Source organism: Girardinichthys multiradiatus, chromosome 23 (genome assembly GCF_021462225.1).
Source record: "Girardinichthys multiradiatus isolate DD_20200921_A chromosome 23, DD_fGirMul_XY1, whole genome shotgun sequence".
Classification (NCBI taxonomy): Eukaryota; Metazoa; Chordata; class Actinopteri; order Cyprinodontiformes; family Goodeidae; genus Girardinichthys; species Girardinichthys multiradiatus.
This window is the reverse complement of record NC_061815.1, coordinates 14,519,693-14,542,848: the sequence shown is the minus strand read 5'-3', so window position 1 is coordinate 14,542,848 and position 23,156 is coordinate 14,519,693. Positions and strand designations below refer to the sequence as shown.

At 42.0% G+C, this 23,156-nt stretch overlaps 1 protein-coding gene across 4 annotated transcripts in view; it reads right to left on the bottom strand.

Annotated features, from left to right (window-relative positions):
- The window catches only part of si:ch211-26b3.4 (connector enhancer of kinase suppressor of ras 2), a 97,410-nt gene that overhangs the window by 23,884 nt on the left and 50,370 nt on the right, over window positions 1-23,156 (bottom strand). For 3 of the 4 annotated variants that reach the window (XR_007036367.1, XM_047353832.1, XM_047353834.1), the window contains exons 7-13: window positions 22,259-22,318; window positions 22,049-22,117; window positions 18,425-18,571; window positions 8,278-8,405; window positions 7,949-8,160; window positions 5,654-5,740; window positions 4,641-4,849 (exon numbers count right to left, since the gene is read on the bottom strand). Coding sequence is in view for 3 of the 4 variants with exons in the window: in XM_047353832.1 (XP_047209788.1) it covers window positions 4,641-4,849; window positions 5,654-5,740; window positions 7,949-8,160; window positions 8,278-8,405; window positions 18,425-18,571; window positions 22,049-22,117; window positions 22,259-22,318 (912 nt within the window). In the remaining variant the exon portion in view is untranslated. The remainder of the gene's footprint in view (window positions 1-4,640; window positions 4,850-5,653; window positions 5,741-7,948; window positions 8,161-8,277; window positions 8,406-18,424; window positions 18,572-22,048; window positions 22,118-22,258; window positions 22,319-23,156) is intronic. The other variant, XM_047353833.1, reaches the window with a different exon arrangement.

Sequence of the window (23,156 nt, the reverse complement as noted above, 5' to 3'; positions counted from 1 at the left end):
TCAGCTCTCTTGGAAAATAAATAAATAACAAAATAAAATAAATTAATCTTCTCTGTTTTAGTCTGAGATGGCATGTTTCTCTCAGGGCTCATCGGAGCCTGAACCTGTACCTGAATTTTTGTTAGCTTTCACTGCTAACAGCTAAGAACACGTGCTTGCCTGCTAGGGAACATTTCACAGAAAGATTTATTTTCCAAAATACCTCCCTAAATGTTTTACTATTTCCTTAATAATATTTCTTGAAATATTATTTTAATAAATAAAGGCAGTTAATTAGACACTGTTGAAAAATGGTCATCCAGAAGGTTGGTTTTATTCAGCAGATCATTCTTTAAAACATTATTTTAATAAAATAATATTTTATCTGATCTTGCATTGTGAATGGTTGTCTAAACGTTTGCTGATTATTGCATAAGTTGGTTCCAAGACTAACTTAACTTCACTTCCAGATCGTTCAAGATAATCCTTGGTTCTCAAGCATAAATATTACATGGTAATGAATGAACCATCTTTAATCAACTTGTTTATATTGTACATAGCTCATTAGTCTTCGTTATTCTTTAATTCTGCTTGGTAGTTAGTTGGATTGTTTTAGCATAGTAAAGAGTTTGTTGATTGAAATATGTTTGACTTTGAGTTGATTTATTTTTGTTAATAAATTTTTGTATTCTAAGAAATTGTTTGAATTCATTCCATGTATGTACAGAGTTTTGCTGTTCAATAATGTCAGAACTTGTCTCACCCTTTTCTATTTTGTCCTGATACCATCGCCTTACTGGGCTGGTATTCACAAGATAACCCTTAACAGACCAAAATATTATTTGATAAAATATTAAAATATCAATATGAAATATTAAATAATATATTCAGATTCATAGTCACAACATACTGAATAGCAGGCTAAAACAATGCACTTTTTTTTTTTTGCTTAAGTGTCATAATGTGTAAACAGAAGCATTTTGCACAGCTCATCTTCTTCTTTTGTTGTACTGAAACAGACAAACCAAAGCATAAAGAGAGAACTGCAAGAAGGATATTGCTGAATTCCTAAAGTGTCAAAGATTGTTGCAGTTGCAGAAATAGCCTACACATTTTCACTGGTGAGTCATAACAGACAGTAGATAATTAGCTCATCATCACTGCGGCCCAGTGCCGCCGGAATAGGGGGGACCAGGGGGCCATTGGCCCCCTCACTCTACGGCCCTGGCCGGCCGTGACCTGGTCCCAACAGATATTCACGTGGGGTGGACCCGATTGTGCTGAGAGACTGTGATGGATCTCTCTCTCTCTCTCTGGTGCTCCCGCTGTTTAGAGACAGACAGGCACAAACAAAACGTTTGTGGCTCTTGAAACCTGACAGTACCCGCAAAAACACGCGCAGCGTGATATATATATTTAGGTGCGCAATGAAATCGGAAGCGCAAAAAAAAACCCTGTCCAGTTAACACGATTGCCTTAATTAATGTGCAATACCGGATGTTTCAGCGCAAAGTTATCAAATTCTAGGAAGAGAGAATGCCAATATGTTTGTATAACGCCTGCAGTGTTATTAACTCACCGAAACTGCAAATAGTTCATTATTAGTCTGTCATCCATGCGTGTTCCAAAGGCCGCTGCCATTTGCAACAGCACCGCGCAGTGTGCACCAATGGCAGGTCACTATGTGGAGAAAATGCAGGCAGATGAAAAGAGCATCAATGACCTTCTCTGTTCGTGTGAACATCTTTGAAATAACAAAAGAATAAAAAATCAGGAACTGTGGATGCCTGTCGGAGTCATTGCTTCGTTTTCTGAATGCATTGCCAGTCATAAACGGCCATCACATAATCTCTCCAGACACCCAAGATGCACAAAACCGTTTTTAATGAATAGAGAACTTCTATTTTGCTTTTTTTTTTATTAAAGACACTCGGTTAATATGAAAAAAGAAAAAAAAAAACGGTTGTTTTGTCAGCAGAAGTTCAGCAAAAACTGTTCAACAACATAATGACAAAGCAGAAGACAATTATTTTATTTTATTTTATAATTTTCTTTATTTTAATAAAAAAAATATTATATCTGACAAATCAGATTTACAATGAAAACACCCCAGTTTATCATTATTCTACCGGTTTGTGTATTTTTGTATAAAATTGTTGTCAGGATTAATTTTGATGTAATAATAGTCTATAACATGAACATATTTGTCCACCATTATTATTTCCCGGGCTATATTAGATCTCAGTTCAGTGACGTGCGGTGAAGTCCATGACTGGTGAAGCCCTGAATCGTCTAGAGTCGGATGTACAAATATATGAACCCAATACAGAAACTGATATTTAATTGTTTTTAACTCAGTTAAAACTTTGGTTTAAAAGCTTTTAATTATGCGTTAATTAATTCTATGCTGTTCAACAATATGACAGCAAGAAAAACGAAATATTTCATAAGGTCAAATTTGATTATCTAAAATTATTTTTTATTTTGCGCCGCTCCTGCGGCTCCTGGATGGGTTGCAGGAGGAACTGTGACCCGATCCAGAGGCTGCAGATTCAGCAGAACTGGAGCAAAACCACAAAGGAGCATCTTCGGCCATGGACTGTGAGGGAAGTTGTCCACTCCTGACGGTGGATCCTCCTGTGGACTCAGTGAGAACAACAGCTGGCCTGGTGCTGCGTGTTTTCCCGTGTAGCAAACAGATGCCCTCTGCTCTAGCCACTTGAAGCATGCAGGAGGTTGTTGCGCTGCGTCATTATGAATGATCCAGCTGCTAATGTTTTTCCTTCTGTTATATTCTACTCCTGTTTTTCTGGACTGTTCCAGTCTGTTAAGCTGTGTTGTCACTGTTTACAGCAGCAGGTTTGTCATGTCAGCCTCCACCCTGATGAGATTATTTATCCTCCCTGTTCATTTGCACAGAGTGCCTCTGACTGCATATTTACGCACTCGAAGCCTTTACGCTTCTCTTTATGCTTCGCTCTTACGAATCTGGGGTTACATAAACCCAGATTCTATGAGAATAGGCACAGCCCTTTAAGGTCTGGGGTTTACTGGTTCCTAAAGGCTGAAGGAAAAACGTCTTCTTTGGGAACCACTTGTCCTGTCTCAACATGTATACTGAGACCGGGGTGGGCCCCACTCAGCAGGTAGCAGGGGGAATATACATAGTAGTCAAAATACATAAACAGAGACTCTAAAGGGCAACTTTTAAAGAGGGAACAGGAGGAAGGAGGGTTCTGGACTAAAGCCCCCATTATATCAAGGCCCTAAAAACACCCCTTAAGTATGCACTAACATTATAGTGTGACAAAATTGAGTATGTGTGACGCAAAAAAAGGAGATTTCAATGGACCTATTCACTTGGCTAAACATAGTAAGCAGTTTGAAGAATGAATAACTCATATCATACTCTTTTGCAGAGCATAGACAAAAAAAAAAAAACAACAATTATTTTCCTACTAATGAGAACATGTGAGACCCTTTTTTTGTTTTGTACTCATACTCGTCGTCTTCCGCTTTATCCGGGACCGGGTCGCGGGGGCAGCAGAGACGTCCCTCTCCCCAGACACCTACTCCAGCTCCTCCGGGGGGAGCCCAAGGGGTTCCCAGGCCAGCCGAGAGACATAGTCCCTCCAGCGTGTCCTGGGCCGTCCCCTGGACCTCCCCCCGGTGGGACGTGCCTGGAACACCTCCCGAGGAAGGCGTCCAGGAGGCATCCGGTATAGATGCCCGAGCCACCTCAACTGGCTCCTCTCGATGTAGAGGAGTAGCGGCTCTACTCCGAGCCCCTCCCGGATGGCCGAGCTCCTCAGCCTATCTCTAAGGGGGTGCCCGGCCACCCTACGGAGGAAGCTCATTTCAGCCGCTTGTATCTGGGATCTCTTTCTTTCGGTCATGACCCAAAGTTCATGGTCATAGGTGAGGGTAGGAACGTAGACGGACCAGTAAATCAAGAGCTTCGCTTTTCGGCTCAGCTCTCTCTCCACCACAACCGACCGGAACAGTGCCCCCATTACTGCGGCAGACGCACCGATCCGTCTGTCGATCTCCCGCTCCATTCTTCCCTCACTCGTGAACAAGACCCCAAGATACTTGAACTCCTCCACTTTTGTTTTGAATCTACTATAATTTACAGATGCAAAAATCAGAGTACTTTGTTTCCTCAAAATGTAAGTTAAGAGTCTATAAAATAAGTGGCCTGCAAGTACTTTCAACTTGGCGATTATGGCACGTGTGGCAGAAAGTTAGGAGATCACAGGTTTGGAATTTGGATTAATCCATGTTCAAGTGTTTCAATGGCCTAGTCAAAGTCCAATATTAAATCCCATTGAGAACTGAAAACTGATCTTCAAGATGCTCTCCATCCAATCTAAGTCTAAGCCTTTAGCTGTACAACGCTGGTAGAAACATACCCCAAAGACTTCCAGCTGTAACTGCAGCTCTGCAGCTGCGGCCGGTACTATGAAGCACAAAGGGAGAGCTGAATCCAAATGGGTTAAAAACCATTAATCTTTAACTTTACATTATGTGCTGCTTCGTGTTGGTGTATCACATAAAAACCAGAAAAATAAAAATACAATTGCAATAAAATACTTTAAATTAGTATTTAACGTGACCAAATGGTCAAAAAGATTCAAGGTTTTACAAGTCTTTGTACATACAGGCAGAGGTTCAGGTGGTTGATCAAGTCGTAGGGTGGAGGAAAGCATAGATGGGCTGATTGGAAAGCTAGGGCTGCTGGGATTACGGCTCTTGCGGTGGGAGCGTCTGGTTGAATCCCGCCGGCTTTCTCTGCCTGGACCCTCGGGCTCCTCCTCAATCACCAGGATCTTGTCGTCACTGAGATACCGCAGTAACGAGTTGTCCGAATCTGTGGGAAATGAGGAGACAAGGGTCTGCATGGACATCAAACAATGGTCTGGGTCAGAATAATGGATAAAAAGGAGGAAAATCCTCAGAAGGAGAAGATAGCATCTTGGAGTCAAGGGTGAGGCACGGAGTAAGAACAGCTGAGCCTGAATAGGCCTTTACAGATAAAAACCCAACAGAATGGGATAAAAGTGCCTCAGAGCAGTAAGAGCTGATACGGGATCACAGTTGGGGACATACATCTATAATCTGTTTGTACTGATTATGTTGATTTGGAGGGCTCTATTGCTAAATCTCGTCTGTGGCACCAATTTTTAGTGTGCTCCAGTAAGATAAAACTTCTAAACTCATTTGTTTACTGTCTCTGAATTTAAAAATGAACAGCCAGAAAGAGACAATGAGGAAGAGAAGAAGAAAGGCCAACCTCATACATTAGGACTGTATGTTAATATTATTCATAGGCTTTCCTTGATACAGAGCCTCACTGCAAAATAGCAAGGCTGGTTAGAATTGGTCACAATCTCATTTCCGGAGCCGGTGTATGAAGGCAATTTCCTTGCATTTATGTCTAATAGTCGTTTTTTGAGATACATACCAGGTTTGATATGTATCCGTACACAACCAAACCACCATGGATAAACCAGAGGATGAGCTGAGATGTATTGAGCTGAGTATGGAGCGAAGCATGGTACCACTTTGACCCAACAAAATTAGGAGTGTAAAGTGCTGTGCTTTTCCTTCCGTTTGCGTTTGTTTATAATTCTATATAATTTATATATTTATATTAGTGTGTGTTTGTTAGTACCTCTGCTCCCTCTCTTGCCCATGCAGGGTTCCTTGGCTTCGGCCATCCAGTTATATTCAGGAGGCATGGAAACAGGTCTGAGATCACCTGGAAGCACCAATCAGCAATCAGAGAGTCTAACTGAGAGACAGTGTGGGAGACAGCTGGAGGGGTGGACAGGTGAGACGAGGAGAGGGTGTGCGCAGGTAGGGCAGGAGTAGTGAAGGAACACTACAACTTGCAACCTGTGCTACCCCTGAAGACCTATGATTATTTTTTCAGAATCTTTGGTTATTAATTAGTATTATATTGCGCATATTTCATTTATTGCAAGTCATTTTTAACAAAATGTCTTGAGTGTAGTTTGAAATAACAAAACAAAGAACAAATAATTTCAACCTCTGGGGCAGAAAAATAAAACTCCTCATGGACAAACAAGGCGGGATGATGACCCAAGTTAGTCAGTTTAGGAGGTAAAAAAAAAAGCTCACCGCACTTGCAAAACTGAGTGGCATCTTGGGATCAACAAGTCTCTGTACAAAACCATGTATTTTAAGGTGTTTTACTAAGGAACTGTGAGTGGTGCTTTAATTGTGTGTGCAGCTGCTTTTAGTGACAGATGGAAACAAGTCTCCATCCAACAGAAAATTGTTCCTAGATTTCCTTCCACATAAGTCTAGTCTGCAGACTTTAGGTGGCCAAGTCCGTGCCCTGAATTTACTGTTCATTGTTAAGTGGATATCAGTACCTCCAAATAAAGTCATTGATGAGTTCAGATTACATGAACTCATCATAGGCATGAATATCATGTTCATTTGCAGCAATTAATTATGCATCTGAATAATTATTTTTCATGGTGGACAGAAAGTAGAACTAGGTACACAAGTCTGAAGTTGCTGGGAATTTAGTCTAAACCATACAGAGTAAATAATTATGGTGTGCGCCCAACATAACCTGGAAGTTAGAGGTTTATCAGTTTCACTGTTTATAGCAACTTTAATAGAAACATAAACTGAGAGGGTGCTCAGAAAGAAAGTCCTCAATCTAAAATCAATACCTTCAAACTCTACTGAAAATTGCAGATTGCCACATGGACCAGCCAAATGGTTCTGGAAAAAAGTATTATTGTCGCAGAAGACAGTCACAAGTAGTCAAGTGAGGCTTATTATCCAAAGAACACTGTACCAAGTGCCAAGCATGGTGGTAGTAGTATTATGCTATGGGGCTTTGTGCATGACACAAAGTGGCAGGAATTATGTAGAAGGAGGACTATTGCTAAATTAATCAACTTCTCCTAAGTCCAACAGCTAGATGGGAGATATTTGGACACATTTGAGAGGAGAGTGATCTTAAAAACACATGAAAACCTTTAGACTAGATAAAGCTGACATTAAGCTGCTGGAATGGCCCTGACCTCAACCATACTGACAATGTGTGGAACATGTTTAAAAGTTGGGTCTGTGACAGAAAATCAGCCATGTTAAATGAACTTAAATGAAGTCCTGAAAAAAAGAGCAGTATAATTTTCAGCAATGCCAGGACCTTGCTTATGGGCACAAAAAGCATGTGCTTTCTCTGCAACTTGTGAAAGGACTTTCTTCTCAAATATCAGTGGAAATTCAAACTCATGCCAACTATGGATCAAATGTAACTTTTAAAACTTTAAATCAATATAATATTCATGTCCATGATGAGTTCTCATTAGTACTATTGCTGTTTTTTATGCTAACCTTCAGACATTAATTGTCCCTAAAGAATAAATATTGATAAACTTTCTCCAAGAAAAAGAACTAATTTCATTAAAATACATTTTCTGCCTGGATCAAATACAATTTATTAGCCAGGATTTTGGTAAGACATTTGTAAGCATCAGAACACCTCATCTGAGATTTGATGGTATTTACTGTATATGTGTGTATATTTATGCAGGAAGTGGACTGGTTCTTGAGTTTTGTGACCCTTGTCTTGCATATCATATGGTAGTGTAGTCCCTTGACGCAATGGCAGACAGGTGCATTACAGCTTGCTTTGGAGGGCGTCAAGGGAAAACGATGGACACAGGTGGTAGAGCAGACGGGGAGCTGGAGTGTCTTTAGACTCACTATTTTAGGCATGTGACTTTGTTTTTCCTTGTGTGTTTATGCCAGAAGAAGACACGAAGAAGCGCAGTGATGAAGCAGGTGAAGTGAGAAGGAGAAAATAGTGAAGAGAAAAAAATGGGAGAACTGGTGGTTGTGAACATGCAGTTGGCTGATCAGGCACAGGGCCAGAGCTGTTCTTGCCCATTTCATTTCGGACTCTTGTAGTCTGCCTTACCATGCGTTGGGGTTTTGTCCCGCCGCCGCACGCCTGTATTGCGCCCTCGGTCATATTCTGGCCCGGATGGTCCGTCCCCCTCCAGCAGAGAGAAGTACTGGCCGCTGTCCTGGTCCAGGTAGTAGCTGATGGCCTCTGAACCCTTGGATCCGGACTGGGAGCTTACGCTGTAGCGGCCGATGTCATCGCACGACATGAGACCCATCTCCTCCCTACGGAGAGCAGAGCTGTCATTATCAATATCATCAGCATCAACACCCCTGTCATCAGCAGCATCAAAATAATCAAGATAATGGCCATCATCACAGCTTCTCTGCGTGTGACCTGACCTGGTGCTGTAGAGTCCGGAGACAGGAGAGAGAATGTAGACGTCCTGCATGCTAGGGGCTTCCATTTTGGACATGCCCAGAGTTCCACCAGGTGTGGGGGACGTGCTGGTAGGGCTGGTGGGGATAGGCTACAATAAAAGAAGGGCTTTTTAGTGTCTTTTCAATATGAAGAACAAAAGTATTTCATACCCCTGGAAGGTTTTTTTTTACATTTTGTCACATTACTAGAAGCTTCAGTAACCATTCCATATGCCATGAGGGGGACACACAAAGACACATGCAAGAGGGTGGTCTGGTCAGGTGACACCAAAAATCTAACTTTTAGGCTTCTGCATTTAAAATGCTTTATACGGAATAAAACTGACATTAAAAATCTCCCTGAACACACCATCCCCACAAATAAAAATGGAATCCACCTTCCAGGAGGACAATGACCCCGTACATTCTGGCAGAGCAACAATGATAGGGGCTAAATCCAAGCATTTGTTTGTGTTTGAATGGCCCAGTAATAGTCAAAACATAAATTCTTTGTAGGATCTGAGAAAAACCTGATTCAATTTTTGTCCTGTCTGACTAGACTTGAGCAAAGAAGAATGGGTCACATTTTCAATTTCTAGATGGCCATAGATGATAGAGATATACACCATAAGACTTGCAACTGTAAATTGTCGTGGAGAAAAACCTTATCCAAGCACTGTTATGATGACGATGACTTACTTCATTAAAGTAATCTTGTAAACAAGCAAAGCAAAGTCTCATCCAGTGTTTCACAAGTATAATAAAATAAAGATATAACAGAACATAACCATGAGGTAACAGTGATAGGACTATGGAAAACAGAGTTCAATCCATAATATTATGATGAGATTTTTAGCAACAAACTAATTTTTCAATCACAAACTACAGCCAAAGATGGTTCCACAATGTATTGACTGAGGCATATGTTGAATACAAATGTTTGCCACAATTTTTAGATTTCATTTGTAAAACAAATTGAAAGCCATTTATCATTTTTTTCCACTTCACACTTCTGTGCTACTTTGTGTTGGTCTGTTATATATAATCCAAATAAAATTCATTGACGTTCATGATTGTAATGTGACAAAACATGAATAAAGGTTCAGGGTTTGTGCAAGACACTTTATTAGTGCATTATTCCCAGTGTAATTGAACGCTTTACAATCCCTTCCCTGTATTGCATACACATTCAGTTCAATTCTATTCAAATCAGGTTATTTATATAGCTCCAATTCACAAAAAATGTCATCTCAAGGAACTTTACAAAAAAAAAAATCTGTTTCTATACAGAAATATATTCCTAATTCAATCAAATCATCCAGACAGATTAATTTTAATTTGACACAAGTTATAAAACAGTGCTGTAAAGTTCAGGTCATTATTCCAGTTGATAAACACTTTCTACCTAAGGAAGCCCAGCTGATTGCATCAAGTCACTGAATTTGCAGCAATCACTCCTCCTCAACGAGTAAGTACTGAGAGTGGACATGTATGCATGATCTTTATTTAAACTCATCTGTGAAGCCTGTTTAATCACTTCACTTTTCTGTCATTTTGTGTGAAGTCTCTTCACTCTCTAAGGGTTCTTTCTCCGTGTCTGTTCCCATGACAACCCCTGTTCTTCTATACTCTACTCTACTCTTTTTTCCTGTTTTCAAGCCTTTCTTTATTTTTTTTCTACTTTTGAGCCCCTCTTCCCACCCACCATTGTCAACTACAAAGGAAGGAGAGTACGCAGGAGAGTTATTGTTGTCTTCTGTCTCTGCTTGACTCAAGGACACTTAGATTTATTTGTCATCTGTGTCTTCGTGAGGAAAGGATGGCTCGCCTCTGCTGCCATAGGAACAAATTTTGATTTTTATTTGTTCTCATTCGGAGCAACTGCTGCAACAAATGCTTACCTCACGTTGTCAATTTCACCCAAAGAAAGAGGAGTTCATGTGAGGATTTGACATCGTTTTAGAGAGAAGATGTGGACAGAATGAAGAAAACAGAGTGATGGTGAGAAGGCATCGCTCTCATTAAGGAAGCCCACTGTCTCATTATTTCATCAGCACTGCATTAATCAAATTCGTTTCTTATTCCAAACTTTCCTCTCACTCTCTCTCTCTCTCTCCGGTCTCCTTCACAACCTCTATCCCCGGGCCACATTCCCTCTCCCTCCTTCACCCGCGCAGTCTTCCTCTACTGAGGGCAGCTTACAGTAAGATGGCTTTGGCAAAAATAATGAAGACGAGATGGAGAGAGACCAAAGTGAAAGAGTTGGGGAGGATGTGTAAAATGGGGAAAAAAACAGAGAGCCAATGCAAGACAGAGAGCACTGGGAGGGGTTGCAGCGTGTTGACTGGAGAAAACAGTAATTTAGTGATTACAACCTACTAGTCCCTGCATGGGAAAGGGAGTTCAGAGGGCCCGGGGATAGCTGTACAGACAGATGAGACTACCACAGCAGGTGAACTCCCAGTCTGCTCAAACAAGCACTAAAGCATTTGACCCCTGCTGTGCCCACTTTAAACCACCTAAAAATCTACCGCTTAAGTCCTCTACACCTAATGTTACCACACCACGTTCACGTTCACACAAATATGGACGCACTGAAACACATAAGGACATTTTATAATCAGATTTAATAATCTAAACGTGTAAAACCCTAAAATGTTTACAGACAAGATGAAGTGAGATTAAATAATATTTAGTGCTGTGAAAAGGGGTTTCTCCCATTACTAATTTATTTTGTCTTTTAATATTTTCTCACGCTGAAATGTTTTAGATTAATCCATCCATCGTCTCTACCCACTTTCCCTTGCAGGGTGGCAAGGGGGCCAATACCTATATCCAGACACACAAGACAAACAACCCTGCAGACACACACTCACTCATAAGATAAATTAAGACCAATTAACCTAATAAGCATATTTTTGGACAGTTAGAGGAAGGTGGAGAACCTGGAGAGAACCCACACATTCACTGGCAGAACATGCATGAAGAAAGACCATGAAGAAAGACCTCCAGAATCTTTTGGTACAGAGTAGTTCATGATTTTATTAATTATATAAAGTCATCGATGATCCTAATGCAGCAAAGTTTACTTTCAGTGTGAAGTTCTTTTTTTTCTAAAGTTAGTTTAGGCCAAGTGTAACAAAAAAGACACCTTCCAAATGTTGTCTCATTAGTCCATAGAATATTTTCCCAAAAGTCTCAAGGATCATCAAGATGTTTCTTATGACATTCATGCCCATTCTATTTCTAATTGTTGAATCACGAACACTGACCTTTACTGTGGCAAGTGACCCCTGCAGTGCTTGAGATGTTGTTCTCTTGTTACCTCTTCGATGAGTAATGGATGTACTTTTGGTGTAATTTTGTTGCCCGACCACTAGTGACAAGGTTCATCACTGTTCCATGTTTTCTCCATTTGAGGATAATGGCATCTAACTGTGGTTCGCTGGAGTCCCAAAACCTCTGAAATTACTTTGTGTTTCCAAGCTGATAGATGTCAATTACTTTGTATCTCATCTATTCGTACTCGTACTCGTACTCGTCGTCTTCCGCTTATCTGGGACCGGGTTCCGGGGGAGCAGACTCAGCAGAGACACCCAGACGTCCTTCTCTCCAGACACCTCCTCCAGCTCCTCCGGGGGGAGCCCAAGGCGTTCCCAGGCCAGCTGAGAGACATAGTCCCTCCAGCGAGTCCTGGGTCGTCCCCTGGGCCTCCTCCCAGTGGGACGTGCCTGGAACACCTCCCGAGGAAGGCGTCCAGGAGGCATCTGGTATAGATGCCCGAGCCACCTCAACTGGCTCCTCTCGATGTGGAGGAGCAGCGGCTCTACTCCGAGCCCCTCCCGGATGGCCGAGCTCCTCACCCTATCTCTAAGGGAGTGCCCGGCCACCCTACGGAGGAAACTCATTTCAGCCGCTTGTATCCGGTATCTCGTTCTTTCGGTCATCACCCAAAGTTCATGGCCATAGGTGAGGGTAGGAACGTAGACCGACCAGTAAATTGAGAGCTTTGCTTTTTGGCTCAGCTCTCTCTTCACCACAACGGACCGGCACAGCGCCCCCATTACTGTGGCAGCCGCACCGATCCATCTGTCGATCTCCCGCTCCATTCTTCCCTCACTCGTGAACAAGACCCCGAGATACTTAAACTCCTCCACTTGAGTCAGGAACTCCCCTCCAACCTGAAGAGGACAAGCCACCCTTTTCCGGTCGAGTACCATGGCCTCGGACTTGGAGGAGCTGATCCTCATCCCAGCCGCTTCACACTCGGCTGCGAACCGCCACAGCGCATGCTGTGGGTCTTGGCTAGAGGGGGCCAGCAGGACCACGTCATCTGCAAAAAGAAGAGACAAAATCCACTGGTCCCCAAACCCGACCCCCTCCGGCCCTTGGCTGCGTCTAGAAATCCTGTCCATAAAAATTATGAACAGGACCGGTGACAAAGGGCAGCCCTGCCGGAGTCCAACATGCACTGGGAACAGGTCCGACTTAGTGCCGGCAATGCGGACCAAACTCCTGCTCCGCTTGTACAGGGACCGGATGGCCCCTAGTAAAGGGCCCCCGATTCCATACTCCTGGAGCACCCCCACAGGGCATCACGAGGGACACAGTCGAATGCCTTCTCCAGGTCCACAAAACACATGTGAACCGGTTGGGCAAACTCCCATGAACCCTCGAGCACCCTGTAGAGGGTATAGAGCTGGTCCAGTGTTCCACGGCTGGTACGAAAACCACACTGCTCCTCCTGAAGCCGAGGTTCGACTATCGGTCGGACTCTCCTCTCCAATACCGTGGCGTAGGCCTTACCAGGGAGGCTGAGGAGTGTGATCCCCCTGTAGTTGGAACACACCCTCTGGTCACCCGTCTTATGTAGGGGGACCACCACCCCAGTCTGCCAATCCAAAGGCACTGTCCCCGACCGCCACGCAATGTTGAAGAGACGTGTCAACCATGACAGCCCTACAACATCCAGAGACTTGAGGTACTCAGGGCGGATCTCATCCACCCCTGAAGCCTTGCCACCACGGAGCTTTTTAACCACCTCGGTGACTTCAGCCTGGGTGATGAAAGAGTCCAACCCCGAGTCCCCAGCCTCTGTTTCTACCACGGAATGCGTGATGGCAGGATTGAGGAGATCATCGAAGTACTCCTTCCACCGCCCGATAATGTCCTCAGTCGAGGTCAGCAGTCTCCCGCCCCCACTATAAACAGTGTTGGCGAAGCACTGCTTCCCCCTCCTGAGGCGACGGACGGTTTGCCAGAATCGCTTCGAGGCCAACCGGTAGTCCTTCTCCATGGCCTCACCGAACTCCTCCCAGGCCCGAGTTTTTGCCTCTGCCAACCACAGCCGATAGGACTCCTTCTTCAGCTTAACAGCATCCCTTACTGCCGGTGTCCACCACCGGGTTCTGGGATCGCCGCCGCGACAGGCACCGCAGACCTTATGGCCACAGCTACTGGCAGCAGCATCGACAATAGATGCGGAGAACATGGTCCACTCGGACTCTATGTCTCCAACATCCCCCGGGATCTGGTCGAAGCTCTCTCGGAGGTGGGAGTTGAATACATCCCTGGCCGAGGGCTCTGCCAGGCGTTCCCAGCAGACCCTCACTATGCGCTTGGGCCTGCCAAGTCTGTCCGGCTTTCTCCTCCTCCAGCGGATCCAACTCACCACCAGGTGATGATCAGTGGACAGCTCAGCCCCTCTCTTCACCCGAGTGTCCAAAACATGCGGCCGAAGGTCTGATGATACGACAACAAAGTCGATCATCGACCTCCTGCCTAGGGTGTCCTGGTGCCAAGTGCACTGATGGACACCCTTATGTTTGAACATGGTGTTCGTTATGGACAATCCGTGACTAGCACAGAAGTCCAATAACAAAACACCACTCGGAATCAGATCGGGGAGGCCATTCCTCCCGATCACGCCTCTCCAGGTGTCACTGTCGTTCCCCCCGTGGGCGTTGAAGTCCCCGAGCAGAATAATGGAGTCCCCGGGAGGGGCACTATCCAGCACCCCCGACAGAGACGCCAAGAAGGCCGGGTACTCTGCACTGCCACTCGGCCCGTAGGCTGAAATGATAGTCAGAGACCTCTCCCCAACCCGAAGGCGCAGGGATACGACCCTCTCATCCACTGGGGTAAACCCCAACACGAGACGGCTGTGCTGGGGGGCAACAAGCAAACCCACACCAGCCCGCCGCCTCTCCCCGTGGGCCACTCCAGAGTAGAACAGAGTCCAACCCCTCTCAAGGAGATGGGTTCCAGAGCCCACGCTGTGCGTGGAGGCGAGCCCGACTATTTCTAGTCGATATCTCTCGACCTCCCGCACAAGCTAGGCTCCTTCCCCCCCAGCGAGGTGACATTCCACGTCCCTAGAGCCAGCCTAAGCATCCGGGGATCGGGCCGCTGAGGTCTCCACCTTCGTCCGCCACCCAATCCTCTTTGCACCGGTCCCTCACGGTTCCCCCTGCAGGTGGTGGGCCCACTGGGGGATGGCCTCGCGTCTCTCGTTCGGGCTTGGCCCGGCCGGGTCCCGCGAGGAGCAACCCGGCCACAAGGCGCTCTCCAACGAGTCCCGACCCCAGGCCTGGCTCCAGGGTGGGACCCCGGCTCCGCCGTACCGGGCGACGTCACGTACCTCAATATTTTGTTCTTCATGAGGGATTCTTGAATACTTTGAGATACTTTGTATCTCATCTATTCGTATATTTCTTTAAATTGTGGAATGATGTGTTGATGATATTTTAGACATTTTAGCCTACTTCATGTTGCCAGACAGATTCTGTTTTAGTGATTTATTGATTATTAAGATCTGGCAGTATGTAGATCTTTGTGTGGTTTATAAAGCCTTTTTCCTTTTATAAACAAAATCATAATTTGAAAACTATTTGTTTCCATTTAGCTTGGTTTTCTTTGTCTAATAATAAAATTGGTTTGATGAGCTGCAGCCATAACTAGTTTTATCACAGGGTTTCAGGATTCCTTGATGTAAATATGATCCTTAAACGCCTCACTCACCACTGCACCCCTTACTCCTGTGCAGATTTTAACCATCATAAATGTTTCACATTTTTTTATGTCTACTTAACGGAATATATAATAAACGTGCTGTTTTCTTTCAAATGATGTCATGGATGTTGAAGTTGCAGCATTTAAAGATTATTCAGACACCCAAAAACAGGCTAGAAGTCTGTTTTGCTGTAATTATGAAAGTGCAATAACCGCTAATGTATTCAGCACCGATATGTGTTGCCTAAAATAGCAGGTGTTTACTCACAGTGATGATTTATAAGCCTGTGAGGGATTTGAGGAAGCAGGATCACACACATGGCATATGAGTAATCGATTTAGTGTGATGTGATGTGATGTGGATGCTGATGAGGCTGCCGATAACATGATATGACTCTGAACATGTAGGTTTTGTAGCAGCACAGCATGCAGTCATGCATGTAATGTGCAGCATCACAATGAATCTCATTCTCTTCACCTAAATCACTAGAAATAAAGCATCACTGTAATTACGATGGATTATAAAATTGCTTTTAGCCTATCCTACCTATGATAAAACCTGCTGAAGAACGCAAACAGAGAGGTTTCTACCACTATTTGCCGAAAAAAAGATTCCAGTGAAAGGACTTTGAGTTAAATTGACATAACATGCAGAGATAAATTGTTTCCTTTGCAGATTTAGATTTAATCCATCTGAATGTTTGCCACATTTGTCGCTGAAATTTCCCAGACATGCGAGCCACTCTCCAGAAGTGGGCTTAAAGTGCACATGTGTTAACAGTGTGTGTTTGTTTTGTGGTGATCCAATTCTTTCGTGTCTTAAAGGAGCAATTGGGGCTGAAAACAAATTGGAAAACATTCATCCCCATATGTGCACAAATCATGAACAGGAACACACGTGGCCAAAGATGAACACGGCCATGTTAGTCAGTCTGCGTACAGCCCTCCTGTCATGAACACACACATACAAATATGCTAAGAAACACTCTGTTTAGCAAGATATTTTGGATTCAGTGAATTATCTCCAGTATTTGCTGAGGAGTGGTTCTTCTTTCAGAGCCAGTGGAACTGCATGGTGTTGCTTATGAATTATTGAAAGCTCAACTCTTTCTATGAGAGAACAAAATCTAAAACGCTCCTTTCTTTTCTTCTCCCGCAGATGTCTCTGAGCTCCGATCTGGACGCTCACGGTGCGTTTGAGTCATAACGTTCTGTCAGGGAGCCATTACCCCGATCCTCTGTTCTTCCACACAGCAAATATAACAATAAACTCAGAGAAGCAAGTTGAGTCAATGATAACATGGCAACAAAATGGAAACAAGAACAAGCTTGTTCAAAGAAATTGTCTGTAACATTGACTTGATGGCTGTATGTGCCCTTTTAGAACGGGTATTAAGAAAACATCTCACTTGCATTACTCTATTTATGCTCTCACATGTTCGAAGAACAGAGGTGATACATGCTGGAAGAGAGAATCAAAGCTAGAGTTAACAGGAAGAAAGGTAAAAGAGCAGCTGTGCTCTGATGAACACAGATCAAAGCATGGAAGTAGCATGTAAATGAACTGGTCTGATGCAGGGTTAAAAATAGCAGCCGTGAAACACAGGAGGCTGACAAGACTGCCGGCGTTTCACAAAGCATCAAGGCAGTGTCAGGCTCGCCCTCGTCTCACCCCTCTATCAGTCTCAGCACAGCTTATTCTTTCTGTGCACCAAAAACTGTAAAATCTGCGATATGAAGGAAAGATTTACAAAGCCTTTGCCCTAAGTGAAGTTTGTACACCAGAGATACTCCACCCTGAGCAACAGTACATATAAACTGTACTCTCATTTGACAGGAGATGTTTTTAGGAGTAAAAGGGACTCAAGCATTAAAGTGTCAGTATATGAATGAGAATGGGAGGGAAGTTAGACCTTTAGGTGACCAAGTATAGGTCTATAGGTATGTATACAGAGCCGAACGTCATTAACGTTAACAAAAACTAATGAAATAACGAAAATTATAATTTCAATAAATGAAATAAAAATAAAAACGAGACTTTGCAAAAGCAGGAAAACTAACGGAAACTGTAACGAGTGTTCACAAAACTAATTAAATTTTGTTGAATTTATAGAGATATTGTTCTTAGTTTCTTTTTGTGTCTCATGCATTATTATGAAGTCTAGTTTCTAGTTGTTGTTTTTTTTTTCTCACTGTGCCGCATTATTCCAGCAGGTACGTCAGTCAAATCATCTCTGTTGCCACGGTCCGTCCACATCCAGCTCATGTCAGCAAAACTCAGTAAAAAGCTCCAGAGTCCAGTTTGGGATTACTTTGAATATGACTGTGTTTTAAATAAAAGCAAGTGTCTTGTAGTAGAACAAGATAAAATGTGTGAAAAATTATTATAGATGAAAAATCCCACGAACCTTAAAGTTTACTTGAAAAGCTTGCACAAGGCAGCTGACTTTACCTGGAGAAGGTAAAGGTCCGTGCCCAACCCTCATCTGCAGGATGTGGTATGTAACTCATGTTACAAAAAAAGACAAAAACTATAACTTAAACTAATAAAAACTAAACTGAAACTACGCATTTTCAAAAAAATAAATACTAAAAATAAAAACTAAACTGGCAAACAAATGCTAAAAACTTATTAAAACTAAAAAAGAATTTAAAAAATCTGAGGTCAAAACTAAATAAAAAATAAAAACTAATGAAAACTGCAAAACTATTGAAACCTTGACAGAGCCTTTCTAAAGTATTCATCCTCCATGACCCTTTTCCTATCTTTTATTTTATAACCAAAGATATATAATTCATAGGAATTTCATGTGATAGACCAATCTAAAGTAGCCTTTAATCATTAACTGCAGAAAGGGAAAAACATTGTTTTCACCAATTAGGTTTGTCAGTTGGACATATTTATTTAGGTAGATTTGAGTTATATCTGTCTAAAAATTCTTGTTTAGCAGGAGCACACGAGGAGTGTTGATGCAAGTATGAAAGCATATAAGAGTCTTCTTTTGAAAACAACAAATAAGGAATGCGAGGAAAATGCAAAATAAGAAAAAATCCCCGTTCGTCCAATTAATGAGGATGAAATAAAGGAAAAGTATGAATGTTTTGTGCTACTGTTCACCTGCAAGCCCAGTGGTTTCCAGCGTACGTTCCTGAGAAGAGCTGGTGTGGAGCTCAGGGTGTTCTGGGGTCTTTTCTTCAGTGTGAGAATGACCCCACATGGGTCTTCTCTCAGAGCATTCACCAGGTTCTTCAGCTGCCATCCCACCTAAGGAAGACATATACAGTTAAGGCTAAAATTATTCATACACCTGACAAATTTATATTCATCCAAGCAGTTTGTTTCTGATTCAAAATCAAACAGAAGAAAAGGGAGTATCAACTTTGAAAAAAACATATTGAGCTATTTTATTTATATTTAAATAAAAGATGTGATTAGATTATCTATGCCATTTAAAAAAAAAAAAATGTATTGGTATTACCACAGTCAAACACTTCTGAGGATTGCTTATCAGCATTATGCACGTTTCTAAAGGTATTTTGAGAATGTATCTGTGGTAATGAGATCCAAGTCTTTGAGGTTGGAAGGTGTCCTTGCCATCACCATAATCTTTAGCTTCCTTCCCAGATTCTCACTTTTAAGATTTAAATTGGTATTCTGGCTGGGCTGCTCCATAACGTTAATCTCACTTCCATTCAGAAGAAATATGTTTGTCAAATTAAAAGATTGCTTTTTACCGGTTCTAATTAACTACTGAAATCACAACGTTAAACCATTAAACACAATGTAAAAAAGGTGATCAGTTTGCTATATTTGAAAACTCATAACAAAGAAAGAGAAAGCTGTTATAATGAAACAACTTCAAAATTACTACTTTTGATTCATATTATGACCAACAAAATCAAAGAATATTTGATTTGATTTTAGAAATGTCTATGAATAATAAAACTGTCTTAAGTCTTCATTTTGGTGCCACTTTCATTGAATAAGCATACTTAAAGCATGCCAGAAAAAGGAACATTTTGAAAATATAGGATCACGTGCAGCAGAAAGACAAAGAACCTGTGGTTTAAAAGTGTCATATTGAAATAAGTTGTAGCGTAGTTGGGAGAAGTTCTAAGACAGGAGCACAAGAGAAATGCTGACTGCAAAGTTTTCTTGTGGCCCAGGCCAGGCTGTCTCCAGAGATCACAGTGCTCATCAGGTCATTGATTGGCAACATTGGTCTCAGTTACTGGCAGAGTCTGCAGAGGCCACTACACACACAAACACACACATGCAGACACTGCCCCGCACATATCTGCTCTGATCTATTCCTGATGCAAAAAGGATTAGGCTGTCGCAGCCTGTTTGCTGTTCTTCTTTATGCTTTGTCTTATTTGAACCTACAACCGCAGTTTGCTAAGACTGTATATCTTTAGTTTGTGATGTGAATCTACAAAACTAAGCTGTTTAGTTGTGGTTCCCTGCCAAGTGTCAGATAATGGGTGTCATCTAATAGCACTGGCTTTCATCCACTCCAGTATTCATCCATTAAGTATTAAGCCACAAAAAAATGATTACTGCATGAAATCTTAGAATTAAGCTTGGAAGCAGGAAGCAAAACAAGTTGCCTGAGTCTGTCAAACTTGGATAAATCTTTGTACCTCCAACTTCTTGCTGCCTCATATTTATTAACATGTTAACATCTCTTGGCTTGAATAAAGCCAAGAGATGATACAGTTAGTAGTAAAAGAAAGTTTCATGCCTGTCAAAATAGCGATTGGAAAAAAAATTACATCCTTCATGTTTTCACAGGATCTAGAAGAAATAGTAGCAGCCGTAGTAGTTGTTACCACAATTCCAGAAAGGAAAATCAACAGCAATGACAATACCATGGCTTTTCCTGCCACACATTTCGGCGTATCTAAATAAATGTTGTGAAACATTATCTATAAATAATTTGCAATTTTAAGTTTGTGTAGGGAGTATATATTAGATAAAGATAAAGAGAAATTTGACTTGCTAACCTAGCCTAGGCTAACAGCTGAATCTAAGGGCAGTCTGAACCAGCCGTGTAAAGCTGTTCTATTATGCAAATAAGAAGAGTGCAAAGACAAACAGGCGGACACCTACCTAAATAAAACCAGCATAAACTGCAGCTGAAGAGATTTTTAAAATCCCAGGGGTCTTCATTATTTTCCGAGATGCTATTACCTCCACATAATTATCTTGCCTTTTCAAACAGCAAGTGTGCCATTCGAGCAAATTCCACATTTAGCTTAGTCGAGCTAAAAGCTGCAAGTCCTGTTTTAAAGTCTCAAACAGTGCTCATGCCTAGACATGGTGGCAGTGTTGTTTGTTTAATATATGGGATAGGCCTACATAATCACCCTATAATGTAATGGAATTTGTTCATTCAATATTCATCCTAATCTCATATTTAATTTGAAGCCTGACTAGATAAACTTATCAACCGTGATGTTGTTTTCAGTGTATTGCTCTATTCTCCCAATGAGCTCAGTTTGGAGCTTTTAACGTTCCTCTGCTGTTTTCCCTCTTATTCCCTCCTTTCCTTTTTATCTGTTTCCTCCTCTCCCCAAGTCCCTCTTTACTTCATCCTCCCTTTTGGCCCCACTCTCCCAGCTCTGCTGCAACCCTGTTTCTCCCCACACACACTCCTCTTCTTTCCCCTGCTTATCTCCTCCCCCAAAGTGAGGGATCAGAGCAGTGAGGGCCAAGCCAAGGGAGTAATAAAGGGTTGAAGCGGTGAGCCTGGCAGGGTGCGATCTGCACTGTCGCCCTGAGAAAGAGGGGGGAGATTACGCGTACCTCCATCACACGTCCATCAAACGCCACTGCACAGAACCTGCATGCTTACTTTTGCATGAACATCATGTAGAGAGACACGTGAAGAGATACAGAAAAGAACTCACACTTGAGACATCTACAGCAGACAGATGCAACCTTTGTCTCCTTTCAGAAATCTCAAATAAACACCAGAACACATTATTTGCAGACATCATGAGCAATGCTCACAAAAGGCTCTGCTCTGTTTAAAAAAGCTGCACATTTAATTGCTTCCTTCTGATCTGATGACCAGAATTATTACGTATGCATTTCAGACATTGCAACTAGGATTTATACAGTAACTTGCAAAAATATACACACCCCTCAAACAAAAAAATAATGTATCATATTACAACCACAATCGTCAACATATTCTATTGGGATTTTATGTGCTAGACCAACACAAAGTGGTTATATACTAGTAGGTTGAAAGAAAATTAAAGAACAAAAAAACATTAAGAAAAGCTACCAAGCACACCTGACAGGACAGGGATTAAATTTAAAGCAGTTGAGTTGAAAACAACATCCAAACTGGGCTGAGCAGTTCTCACAGAGAATGGAGCGAGAATGGCAAACCTACCAAGCTCAAATTACTGCAAATCCCAATAAAACATAGTGATAATTGTGGTTGTAATGGGACATGATGTGAAAAAGTTCAAGGGATATGAGTACATATTCAAACCACTTTATATAACTTGCTCTGACAGCAAACCTTACTAAGCTTCACTGAAATAAGAGCATAGGGCAAGATTATTCAAAGGATAATGGTGTTAAATCACATTGTTTTTCCTCATCTGGCACCTCCTGAACATACTATAGAGTGGAGAATAAACAGAGCCTCTTCACTGTGGAGGCACAGAGCAGGTCCATTTCCTACCCTTCCACACAGTTTATGTTTGGAGTTTTACAACTAACCACTGTCTGGTGGTTGACTTGGATCACCTCGTCTCCAGCGTGGATCTTCTTACACTGATCTGCAGGTGACTGTAGATGCAGAGAGAAGAGAATGACAGGACAAATGTGTTTGATACTGAGACAGTGTTTATATGATATTGGGGTAATATGAGACCACATTTCCGGAGTGTTTCAAGCTTTCAAATCTGTATATTAAAAAAGAAAACGCACGTTTTCTGTGGTTCCAGTGATAACATGGAGTCCATCGTATGTTGACTTGATATACATCCCCTGAAAAACAAGTGCACACGGACCCAGAGACAGATAAGATAATGAGGATAGGCTGAAAACAACATAACATTTTGTAGAATCACCTGAACTGAAACATGAAGGTGACTAACGAGAGACTGTGTTGCAACATGCATGAAGCTGAAGTTTTCAGAAATAACAACAACAGTCTACCACAGCTGTCTAAAACACCTGAACGGCTGCTTGTCCTAAAAAAACTAGTATTATTAAGGTGTTCTTTAGCAATATGTCATGATTTTATGGTTTTATCTGTATTTATTGTGGAAGTGCTGAATGCTGTCGTTTGATGTACCAAATATTTTTAGTGAGTTACAAATCTGAATCAATTTATCAGCTGGACTCTTTTACAGCCATGTTTCTGGATCTTGATCCTAAGCTAAGTCTTAAGTGATGCTCTCTAGTGGTAGTTTAAAAACGTTTTCCTGGTCCCATGCATTGATTACAGAATCATATTTGTTTTTAATGCAATACTGCCAGAGAGACTTCTACCAATAGAAGTATTAAAAGTATTAAATAGATAAGATGGTTGGGAATGGAGAATACTTCCATAAACAGTCTATTTGGAACAATATCAAGCACAGGTCCCACGAGTTAGGTACTCATCCATCTTTGGACTAAACTTTATGGTCTTTTCTTTTCTTTTCAAATAGTGTTCCTTTTCCAATGTCAGTTTCAAACATGGGCACATGTTCCCATGGAACATATATTAATTGGCTGAACATCTCCATATTTGAGAGGATTATCTGAGAAGTTTTGCTGTGACAATGAAAAAAAATCAACAGTTTCATCCACTCAGAAGTGACAGCGGTTTTCTGCAACA